Genomic DNA, 13,031 nt, shown 5'->3' on the forward strand with positions numbered 1-13,031 from the left:
TTCTTTGCAATACTTACATTCTTTTATTCCACTAATCCTTTCCATATCAATAATATTTATTAATTATTTATGTACATTGTTTATAGAAATGTAGTAAGATAATATTGATGTAGGTAAGTACGTTTGTTATAAGGAAAATAAAAATAGTCGGTCTAATGACTCTTGCCAGGTTTACTATTTCCTATTCTGGATTTCAGATTTTCTTCTTAATCAGATCCTTTTTAATCCAGAATAGAATAGAATAGAAGTGTCAAAATAGTCTCGCCGGTAGTAGGCAAAATAAATACATACATCATTCAAACGATGGCGTCATGTATTATATTATACTATTACATACCTGCATATACTGCGGATGCCGGTGACCACTCGAGCAATTCAACCGGTCGACATGTCGCATTCATTTTTATAAACAAAATGAATCATGTCATCATCCTCGGCCGGGTAGAATCCCATTTACATATTGCGTCAATAAAACCGCTGACTCCCCATATTTTTTTAATATCATAGAAGAATGTATTTCTACCTTTTAAAAAAATAGTATAACAAATTTATTTTGATAAATATAGCCCAAAAGTATTCAAGATCATTCGGGGTATAATTGTGCCAGGGATGCGTGGCGCACAGCTGGGGAACGGAGGTCCCTGAAGTTTTCCACAGCAGAGAAGTTATTTTTTAACATCACGAAGCCCGCTCCGCTTCGTGAGCGGACGGGTTCTTGGCGAACTTTCCGCTTTTATCGACGAGATCGGCGACGCTCTCGCTGTCCGAGCCGACTGCGGAGTCCCGGCGGACGCGCTCCCCTCTCCCCCCGGAGCGCGGGGCGGGCGTCCCCGAGTCGGAGCCGGAGTCCCGCAGAGACTTCTTGCGGACACGCTTAGGCGGGTGGGGCTCGGCTGCGAGCATCTCGTCGAACTCCCGACGCCGCACTTCCCACAGATGCGTCTGGCGCTGCTGCACGTCGGGATGGTCGACCTGGAAGCGCGGGTCGGGACGCACGATGAGCTCCCAGCCTTTCCCAGGCCGCGTGCGTGCCACCGATGACAAGATCTCCTTCACCTCGTCGGGCGGCAATTTCACGGCCGCTGTCACCTTCCGACGGTCCACGAAGCGGCTTTGCGTGAACAGGTAAAGCCTGCAAGATCCCGATAAAATGGCTCATTAGAAAATTCTCCTCATTTCGATATTCGTATGATGAACATTTCGCTCGGGTTTGATTAATTGAATTGGGTAAATTTTCACAAGCCACAGTGCATGACAAGTTTACATAATAGAAATGTGCTTCAAATGCTTTTTGCGTCTGCATCTATAATTCTATATCAAATATGTTGGATCTACTACCAGACGGTGCTTTCTGTGATTCACTATAAAAATCACTGAATCAAGTCCAGTTTAATGTAAGTGCTATTTTTGAATGAAAATAATAAATAGCATGCAGTGTAATCCTCTGATTTTTTTATTTTTATTATATTTTCTGAGTTATAAGTACATTCTTCTTGAACTTGTGAATTTTTGGAAATAGTCGCTTCATAAATATTAGTGATGTCTTTGATATACTTATATATTTATATAAAATATAGGGGAATACGTACAACATAGTCTCGGGCGCGGCACATGACGTGGTCGGGCACCCCCGAGTGCGTAGAGAACGTGGCGGGCGGGTAGAGGAGGGAAGAGAGGGCGGCCCAGCGTCCTCCGCTCAGCAGGCGGCCCGCCCCCGCCAGCGCGCGTACCACGCCCGCCTCTTCAGCGCCCAATACCTCACACGCCCACCCCAGTGTCACAACTTTTGCTACAACCGAACATATTAAATACTAGTTATTATACACTGTCGAAAGTTAATAATGAGTGTTTGAGCAGGGCACACATGGTAGAAGTGAAAGTTTTTTTAAGTGAGGTGATAATATGAACAAAGGGTTTTCTTGATTTTGATAAAATAACAAAGCAAGGCAGATAAGGCAAGAAATCAAAGCTATTTGTAAAGTCTCGTAATTTCCAGTCCAGCATATGGAGGTCCAAGATGTCTGGATATTTTTTTTACATGGGTCAATGATTTTAAGATTGGCAACGATCAGCTCCCATGATTCAAGAGGAAAGCTTTCTGACCACCGCCTATTTCAAATGGATACTAAAGAAATATAAAAATCTCACCGTATTTGAGTAAAACCTTGCACTGCTCCAGCAGGGAGAGCTTTTTGAGATGGGTGAGGTCAGAAGAAGGGGCGGCCTCATGGTCGGGCGGGACCAAGGCGGAGAGGTAGTCCTTCGCCGACAACTGCAGTCCGTCTGACAGCCCCCCGCTTCCTAGCAGCTTCAAGCGCTCCAGCTAAATGCACATGTTCATGATTTTATCAGTAAGATAACCCAACGGCTCTATTCCGTGTTTCTGTCATCGGGTAATTTCTTTAAATTTCGGAAAGATATTCCCCACCACTCCAGATCCTTACAGACTTCTAAAAACAATTTCATTTTGCTATATTATAATCCACTGTTCTTTTCACGTAATCGAGCTATTTAATATGTAAACTTGTGCTGGGTTTATAAGTATCATATACAGTTAACCCCCCTGTCGATTGCGAAGTATACGTTTTAGAGATGGTTGCGATAATCGAAATTTCATGATTAACGGTTAGAATTTGAAAAAAAAACCATTTAACCAGTTTTACGCCAGGAGGTATTAGTATGGCCGTATATATATTAGTATAGTATTATATACGGAGGGCCGCGATTTACTTTGAAAAAATAAACTTTAGTAAATATACCTTTTTTGGCATTATATTAATACTATATCATATAAACTTTCCAAATTAATACACGATGTGTCCATTTACGCCGTCATTTATCGAAATAAATCAAACTTAATGTTTCACAAAACGTCAGGGTTGTCAGAACACTTACACAGTAGAGATGAGAACGTGATTATGTATGAGAAGTAATTCTACAATATGCAGCTTCATATGCACTGGGAATCAAAACATATTGTTCCTCTTCATCAAAATCACTGTCATCCGATTCAACAGTGAGGCCTGTTCGGCATTTTCTGATGTATTATGTGTTCCTTCCATTTTGATTAAGAAGAAGATAAAAAATTTTATATGTAAAAAAGTTCAAATATCCCAGAAACTTGACTTATTACGAGGGTGGGTCAATAATTCCTTAGAAAAAAGCATTAAAACAGTTTTTATTTTTGTATTTTTTTTTTATTTCTCAACATAATCTCCTTGGAGCTCAATACACTTGGTTAGACGTTTCTCAATTTTTTTTAAACCGTCAGAAAAATAAGTTTTCGGAAGGTCCTCAAAATAAGCATTTGTCCGATCGATGACTTCTTCATTTGAAAAAAAACGTTGTCCACTTAGCCATTTTTTTAAGTTTGGGAAAAGGAAAAAGTCACTGGGGGCTAAATCTGGCGAATACGGTGGGTGGTCGACCAATTCGAACTTCAATTTTAGCCATTGATCGTAAACATGTGTGAACACGGGCATTGTCCTGATGAAAGAGGATTTTTTTCCTGTTTAAATGAGGCAGTTTTTCTTCAATTTCGTTTTTTAGCTGGTCCAATAAAGATGCATAATAATCCCCTGTTATTGTTTTTCCTTTTTCCAAATAGTCAACGAAAATAATTCCACGTGCATCCCAAAATACAGTAGCCATAACCTTACCAGCTGATTTTACGGTTTTCGCCTTCTTTGGACATGGTTCGCCTTTCGCAATCCACTGCTTTGACTGTTCTTTCGTCTCGGGAGTATAGTGGTGTATCCATGTTTCATCTACAGTCACAAAGCGACGAAAAAATTCATCCGGATTGCGTTGCATGAGCGACAACAGGGCTTTAGAGGCCACCACCCTATTGCGTTTATTGTCGACTGTGAGCAAACGCGGCACCCATCTTGCAGAAACTTTTTTCATGCCCAATTTGTCATGTAAAATAGAAATGACGCTACCTTTTGAGATCCCTGTAACCTCAATTATCTCACTCAACTTTAATCTTCGGTCACTTAACACCATATCGTAGATTTTATTGATCATTTCTGGTGTAGTCACCTCTACAGGACGTCCTGAGCGTGGTTCATCCTTTGTTGATGTACGACCACGTTTAAATTCATTTAACCAGTTATAAATAGTTGCAAGTGAAGGAGCAGATATGCCGTGAACTAAATCCAACTCATTTTTTATTTCCTTTGCTGTTAACCCTTTTATATTAAAATGTTTAATAACAGCTCTAAACTCAATTTTCTCCATTTTTGTAAACAAGCAAATTTTTTTTTTAAATGTACGAAAATAAAAAACAACAACCCGACCAATCTGATTGAAACTTCGCAGCATACTGAATCGGTAGTGCCGCTGCATGAAAACAAACCGCTTACAGTACTAGTCGCGCCACCTGTCGGCTTTTCTAAGGACTTATTGACCCACCCTCGTATAAAAAGATATAATACAAAAAAGTCAAATAAGTTAAGCACTATGCGAATAAAATAAGTCCTGACACTAATATCTTATAAAATAAACAATTACCGACACAACACAGATTACGAAGGTTTAAAAATTACGAAATCGTACCCGTAAACTACGAATAAAAATGCAAAAAGTTTAAAAGTAATTATTATAAAACTATCATATAAGAAATGAATTATAAAGTGAAAATATTTCAGCCGCGAAACCGAATTAGATACCTCAAATACGACTACGAATATTCAACTGGTATATATTCCAAGATGTGTCACTCCTATTGAGTATTAGTGTATATTCAGGAATCACAGTATTCCCCGTTTTTCGTATGCATAAGCGAACCATAATTTCGATTGCATCTACTATAAGTAAACGGGAATCCCGGAGTGTGATTTGATAAATATCGGATCCGTGGCACAACCCTACTAGCGACGCGTTTCGGTAACCCAAGAAAGCTTTGTTTAAAATTGATGTTTCGTTGATGATAATATAGAAATTGTCAGATGTAAGTATTACACCATGATCCTAAGAGATGTCGCTGTGTGGGCAATGTGATTGAATTATTCAAAACATTGACCTCGGCCGATATATTGCGTTTCAAGTGGAGCGTCTTTGCACGTGCATTTTGCTTGGCCGGCCCTCTGTTCTTGGAATAGAAAAGCGTACTAAGACGCTGGCGGCAGTTATCCGGTTAAAGAAATCAATTATTAATAAACAAAATAAAAGTAATTTAACTTTGGAATAAACTGAAAAAATAATTACAAGATAAAAAGAACTTTTTATATGCAACGTTTTTAAATTTTCTGTTGAATCATATTAACTTGACAATTCTATGTATTAATAAATACTTTTATTTGTACTTGATAGAAATACTGAATAGATATTATAGAATACTGAAATGTCATTTTGACATTTCATATTGATTTCCATAGTAACGTACGTATATATTAATAATTTAGTAGCTAGCACCCACTTAGCAACCAATAATAGTGATTAGTAAATATTACTTTTAACGAATTTTTTCCAAAACATACAAAACAGAATTAACTGAAAATGAATTCAATTCTGATTAAAGATGGCCAAAAGTATTAAAAGGATGTATTGTCGATGTGTTCTGATATATTCTAAAAGTTTCAAATGTCTAGCTCGTCGGGAAGTTAGTTAAAAATTTTCAATCGTCCAATACAAATCTTGGATAAACAAGAAAAAATTTGTACTGGACACACAAGAAAAAATCTGTACCGGACAAACAAGAATACGAGCTAATAATGTGGTAATAACATTTATTTTGTTTCATGTTGCAAAAAAGTATCTATATAGCAGTAGCGAAGGGTGGAGGTAGGCTGTTAAGATCCACCATAAATAGTGCACATTAAACTTTGTTAGTCATACGTATTTATTTTTATTATTTTTTATTTTTATAGGGTTTCCCAAGCTATGTTCCGCGACAATTTGGAAAGATTTCATACACTGCAACACATTTCAAGATTTTCTACTAAGTAGAAGTAAAATAAGTAAATTTAAAATTAGTAAAGAATGTACTTCATATTGAAAGGCGAGTGATGATCAATCTCCACTGATGTTTATGACGTCAAGTTGACGTCAAGTATCTAGGTACATGCGGAGGACCATCTTTTCTCACACCATGCGCATGAAAATACAAATATCAGCCTTTAAATGATTTCTGGGCGAGTTTGTCAGAAGAGTACCCCAATTTTTCAAAACAAGCGATTATTGTTTCACTTCCGTTTTCTATAACCTATTTATGCGAAGCGGGATTTTCTTTTTATGCTGAAACTGAAATGATCACAAAGTGCTTTATTTATTCATATTTCTGTGATTATATTATAGTTTTATATTTAAAAATAATTAAGTAAGGTGAATCGGGGTAAGTGCACCATATAAAATGCATATATGAAATTTAAAGTGGTGCCACATTTCACAGAAGTATCACATTGCTTTCAAATTTTTATAAGAAGGATATCAACTATTTCTTATTCTAATTATTTTATCACCACAACAATATATGCTGTTTTTAATTGATTTTTAAGTATTTTCATTTAAAAAGTACGAACATGTGCACTTACCCCACTTTCGGGGTAAGTGCATATTATCATATTATTTTTATTAATTGCTCACATAAAGAAAAGGTTCAATCTCCAATGCAATAAAACGCAATAAATACACAATTTCGCTTTATTAAAATACTAAATATATATGTAACAAAGCATATTTAAAATAAAACTGGTCAGGATGGGGTAAGTGCACCTAAGTATTGCTAGTGATGGGCAAAAAAAACAAATGTAAGTAATATGTTTATTTTTTAATCTTGTTTTTCACAATATTTACTAAATGTAATAACTGACCTAAATATATGTTTAAAATTTAAATAATACAGTTAATATCAGAATAAGCAAAATTAATGTGGAAATAATAACTCACAAATCGCCTCGCCTCTATGGCATTTTTGAAACATAGTAAGTACTTTCAATGAAATATAAGGGGAAAATATACATAATGCATTTATTTATGTATGTTGTATAAACATACTTTAATAAATACAAAATGACTTATTGAATATTAAAACCATTAAAAGACATTTTAAATATGAATTCTCCTCGTCTTCCTGTTATGGGATTGGGCAAAATCGATATAATATCTGCGTCATGTACTTCTGATATATCATCAATTTTCGGGTATGAAAATACATAAAAATTATCTTTACTTAAATGCGAAACCTTTCTTACGAATTTCGCAATGATTACCTTCTTTCTTTCGTCAATTTTTAAAATGTTGCCTATATAATGTTTGAGGCTCTTCTTTGCCACAAATTTGGCAAGTATCCAATTACCAAGTTCTTTTTTTTCAATATTTAGATTTTGTACATTTATTTCCAATCGCTCGTTAATATCATTGGTATCAAAAGTATCTAACGATAGATCTTCTTCCATTAACAAATTTAGAAAATAATCACTTTCATCTTCAGAACTCGATTGCCATTCAGATTCACTGACATCTGTTTCTGACAATGACGCTACAGTTTGTAAATGTTTTTTATGATTTATTTTTGGTGCTATCTTTTTGCAAATTACTTTAGTTTTCTCCTGGAACTTCTTTTTAGTACTCATTTTATTTTTAGACTCTTCGAGCTTATCATTTAAACGTTTTATGACATCATCATACGTTATAACTTCCGCTCCATGTGAAACTTTTGTCTTTTTTACTTTAGCAGGCTCATTTCTTCGTATAGATCTTAACATGAGTTCTTCAAATGACCGTTTGATTGGCACTATTTCTGAAATATTTTCATCGTTATCCATGAAATCTAAATTAGCTGGCTTAATTATTTTGTCTTCTAAAATTGTTATCTGCTTTAACGGGTCAAGGCAGCTATTTCTTGCAGTAGAAGTAGAAGGCTCGGAATATTGAATACAATCTTCTATATGTGGTTCAAATTGTGTTTCAAAAGGTTCTGAGGTGGAAGGTATAGCATAAAATGCTTCCAAATTTTCTATTGATGAAAAAGGCTCTTTATTGATTGTTGGACCTACTGATTCTTCATCCCAAGCGTGATTTGATTTATCCAATATTTCTGTGATTGCTTGATTACTCTGATCAATACACAATTCAAAATCAGTAGTGGTTATTTGTTCAATCGTCTCTGATTTTTGAAGACGAAACTTTTCCCAGCGTGATAAAATTAGAGGATCAAAATTGTTCGTATTTATAGCGTTTCTATCTAGTGGTTGAATACCACCCTTTTTGAATCCATTTTTTATTATTTGGGGATCAAGCTTATTCCAAATATCTGTAAGTATTTTTGAAAAAATCTTTTTTGGAAGTTTGGAACCTACATGCAGCCGTTGCCACTTTACGAGGTTCTCATCCCATGCGTCTTTCATCGATTTCATTACACTCAAGTCGAGTGGCTGGAGTATATGGCTGGAATGTGGAGGTAATTTTATTATGGTGACATTTTGTTTTCTGGCCTCCTCAATTATGCCCAAGCTTATGTGTGTCGTATGGCCATCATAAATTAATAATATTGGGCCTACTGATGGAAGAAAACTCTCCTTGAAATATTTTTCGAAAATTGATGTCTCCATCCAACCGTTTTTGGTAGCCGCATATCGGGTAGTTGAAGACTTTTCAGGATCAGTCCACTCATCCCACACAAACTTTCCTTTAAAAATAATAAGTGGTGGACATTTATCACCACCTGCACTGCATCCCAACAGAACAGTAGTGTTATCTCTTCCTGGTGAACTAATCGTTCTGGTGGAAGCATGTCCAATAAGCCCAACGACTTTAGTTTTGCTGGGGTCTTTGGAGAAACTAGTCTCATCCATGTTCCATATTTGATGAGGGCGGTTTTGAAGATCCAGTTTTTCTATCTCGTTTGTTAAAATGTCAAAATATTCGTTTATTATAAACGGATCTAAAACTCTTTTCTGGCATATTCGACAGGTTGGGGTTTTTTTATTGATAAATTGTTCCGTTTTGAAAATCCCATATACCAATCATGACCCGGAATTCCATTTTTAAAAGGTGTTGTTAAATTGTTATCCGCAATATATTGGGCGACTAACTCAATTACTTCTTTTTTAGAAAGTCCAAATCCATGTTTCTCCATGACGTGTAGATTTTCGGCTAGGCTTTTTTCAACCTCAGCCGGTAGTGCTGTACTTCGCCCCATCGTAGTAGATTTTTTCCCACGCCTCCCAGAAACATAACACATAATTGTCAATCTGGGTATTCCGAATTTTTTCTCTGCCTGGTACCCATTTATGCGACCGTTTTTTACCTCTTCCACTGCTTCTAAAAGTTTTTCTTTGGTATAAGTAGACGCTTTAGAAGTCTTTCTAATATAATTCCTCGGCATTTTCTTTCTGAAAAAAAAAAACCAACATAAGTATGTAGGTACTCACTTCATTTTATATTTAAAATTTGCAATGTTAAAATATTGTACTTAAATAAATAATAGTAAGTAAGTACTTACTATAATTTAAAAAGATTTGTTTAGATTTTTAAAATATGTACCTAAGTACTCACTTAAGTAAGTATTTCCCATCACTAGTTAAATTTCCTTCCATACAAAAATATTTGGGGGCAAGTGCAACTAGAGAGAGTTGCACTTACCCCAGTATGTAAAATTATGGAGGGAGTGCATCTGGTCTTATAAGTCAGAATATCTTTAAGTATTCATTAAACAAATATATACACATCAAACTATAATTCAAATGAAAGGTACTTACCAAATTGTAGTTTCCCAGCACAAGTTTTAGTACAGTTATTGATAAATTACGACAACACTCTTGACTCGAACTTTGACATAAACCAACTGAAAAACTTTGAATGGTCATAAAAGTACCTATGTGTGTGGTGCACCTGCCATCTATGGGTCATATTGTGAATTTACTTGATTGAAAAAGATTCTTCATAGATGGCAGCATTCTAATATAATATGTATGAAAGATAGAAGGCGGAGATGCACTTACCCCGTATATGCACTTACCCCGATTCACCTTACTAAATAAATAACGTGTTTTAATAATATGTTTTTTTAATTTTTACGAGTAGGAATTACCCAACCTAAAAAATAAGCTAATAGGCCGTCAATGGAAATAGGCCAAAACGAACCAATTATGACGGTCGCATCTTATGCCAGAACCGTTTATTACCGTAATAAAACTTGTCGAGTGTTCATTCAGTTGTCTGCGAATCTGTATATTCGGTTGCCGCTATGTTCCATAATGCTCCATTCAAATAACGGTGTTTGTACATACACGTCCATTTGAAACAAGTAGTCCTTATATAAAAACAGAAAAATATTTTTTTCTATGGTCATTTTTTGATGTCTATGGGCGCTTAACTGTCAAATAAACGATAAATTTTCGCATTTTGCCGCTAGATATCCCTAGTGGTCCCTATATGTTGAACTCGCTATTACGTACTTTCATATTATTTCTTTTATTTTTCGATTAATATTACATTATGGCCGGATAATCCGAATGCCGAATAAACGTTATTGAATAAATATAATCATTACAATATAAACAAATGAAAGTAAATGGTTATCGTGATAGTACAGGTACCTACCTACCTACCATATAATTATTATGCATAAATCGATTCCAGCACAATCATGTGAATTGAGTTGTTAAAAATATAATATTGATACCTCCACGTTTCTACGTGTATGGAGGACCCCTTTAGGGTAAAGTACGAGCGAAGATATGGATGCCACATTCATGTTTTTTATAGTCCGCTAAGCCAAGTGGCCATTTATCGCCGCTCCATCAAATAAAGTGCTCTGTATTTTTATTAATTAACAAAACGAAACAAAATATAATAAGTACGTATTTAAAGGACATCTAAAGAAATAATTTTTGTTTTTAAAACGATACCGTAACGCGAAAGGGTAAGTTACGTAGGTATGACATTTCGACGGCGCGGGAATTTAAATTTAAATTTTTACAAAATTTTGAATCGTAGGTACTTAGTAAGCCTCCCGTCGTTATTAAGGTAAGAGAAAGCAGGTTATTTTTGAAACAATATACCTGGGGTAGCGATTAGGTCCAAAGTTCAACATACTTGGGGCGAAAAGAAACGCCAGGTGTAACCAAGGGGTGCAAAACTTTACAAGTGAATTGTTTTATTATGTTGCCACCGTGGGAGGTATTGTTTTTATTTACATTTGGTTTTGATATACTTTGCAACTAACTAATAATTTAATGATTATTATAGATTACATTCTTTCCGTGAATTTTCGTTGTTGATTTTTTTCCTTTCCAACCATGTTACGCAAAATTGCCATGTGAAAGTATAATTAATTTTGTGTATCTATGGTGATTAAGGTTGACAAGTATCTCGAATTATGTATCGCGGAATTTCATTGCGAAAGTGTTCTTCTGATAAATATTTTTAAATGTAAAATAAAAGGTATTATTTTATTTTTTTTGTTTGTAATCCGCTGTATGTGAAACCTCGTGAAAGTAAGTGTATTCGCGAAGTTTTCAGTCCAGCATTTTATACCCCTGCCGAATGCAAAGTTGATAGCCGTAGGCGCAAAAGCGGGTTGGGTTAACCTGCGAAAAACACTTCTGGGAAATGCGTTGGTGACCGTGCGTCGGACGCATGTAATCTAATTATTGTAGATAAATAGTTCCGACTTTCGATCTATTAATTCTAAACGAATTATTAAAGCAACATATCTAGCATATTAATTTTTTTTTTTTAAATCAAATGGCGTAAGTCCCATTTCGGGGGCATACCTACAACTAGTCTAAAATTGATGAACAAGGTTTCTTCGCCTGATCTGATCGGCCAATCAGGGAGGTGCGAGACTCGCGCCTAATCCATCTAAGGATACGAGGGGACGAAAAAGGGAGAAGGAAGTCAGTAAAACCGAGGTCGTTGGGTAGGATGGACAGGGTGTCTCACCGCGTGCCACTCCTAGTGTTATAATTTTCGCTGAATTGTCAAAATAATTTCAGAATTCGCTAGTGTTACGAATCAAGTGATTCATAGATTCTTAAACTATAGTTGTCGCAGCCCACGGCGCCCATCATTAACAAATTTAGGGCTGTTGCAAAATTATTCATGTGTATTGATATTGTGTATCTGTGTGTAATAGTAACCTTTCTGTGAACCTTAATTGTAAAAATAAAACTTTCTGCTAAGATTTGTGCTACGAACAACGTGTGTTTCATTTTGAATATCCACCATCGTCAACCGTCAATCCTACATCTTAACCCAACTGTCAAGACCTAACCTTACACTGAACGTGCTCTACCAAACCAAACCCGGCTTCGATTGACCGCCCTGAACGATTTACCATCACTGAGCTAGTTAATTGGGTTATATTGGGTGGAAGCTGGTCGTGTGACTCACACGTATCGATCGACGACGCGCTACCAAGGGCGTTATTAACGTCAGGTCGACCGGAGAGTTGAGTGCGGAGGTCGGATTGGGCTGTGCGGCCTCGACTCCCCCCCCCTACCCGGACTTCCAGGGTGTCAATATTATATTTATTAGATTTTCATAAATCTGCGTCTGATGTGTATTTATTTACTAACGAAACTCCTGAATTCGAAAGCGTCGCCGCTTTTACGAAATTTGCGGCATTGTAGATTAGCTTCATCTACGAAAGCAAAGTTTAGTATAAATAAAGCAGTCATGATTGAATAAAATGAAGCACCAATTATAGGATCAATTGTAAAATAGATAATACCATTAGACAATAATCAAAATAATTCACTGGGTCATAATGAAATACGGAAGAAAACAAGTACCTATGACAATTATCAACAAACGCGGACTGTCAGTCGCAATCTGTCAAAAATCGACTCTGGCAAATTTTGCAATCGGTTCATCGGTTCACTAAACTTATGGTAGTGGGGCATTAGGTGTTCGGGTTCGGCGAGATGCTTATGTACAAAATCTCCATGAATGCAAAGCATACATTTCGCACGCCATCTGGCGTAAAATCGCATTCGAAAATAATGGGTGGATGGGGAAAATCGCATTCGATAATAATGGGTGGATGGGGTATTAGTGTTCTGTTAAAATTTCCGGGTTTGTAA

General features: G+C 36.1%; 1 protein-coding gene across 1 annotated transcript in view; it reads right to left on the bottom strand.

Annotated features, from left to right (window-relative positions):
* Positions 1–13,031, bottom strand: part of Polr3E (RNA polymerase III subunit E) — a 20,276-nt gene continuing 7,245 nt past the window's right edge. The window contains exons 5-7 of the mRNA XM_085950182.1: positions 2,149–2,323; positions 1,590–1,789; positions 1–1,131 (exon numbers count right to left, since the gene is read on the bottom strand). Coding sequence (XP_085806308.1) covers positions 679–1,131; positions 1,590–1,789; positions 2,149–2,323 — 828 coding nt within the window. The 3' untranslated portion in view covers positions 1–678. The remainder of the gene's footprint in view (positions 1,132–1,589; positions 1,790–2,148; positions 2,324–13,031) is intronic.

Source organism: Rhyacophila brunnea, unplaced genomic scaffold, assembly GCF_057557595.1.
Source record: "Rhyacophila brunnea isolate RB1 unplaced genomic scaffold, BYU_Rbru_1.0 scaffold_23, whole genome shotgun sequence".
Classification (NCBI taxonomy): Eukaryota; Metazoa; Arthropoda; class Insecta; order Trichoptera; family Rhyacophilidae; genus Rhyacophila; species Rhyacophila brunnea.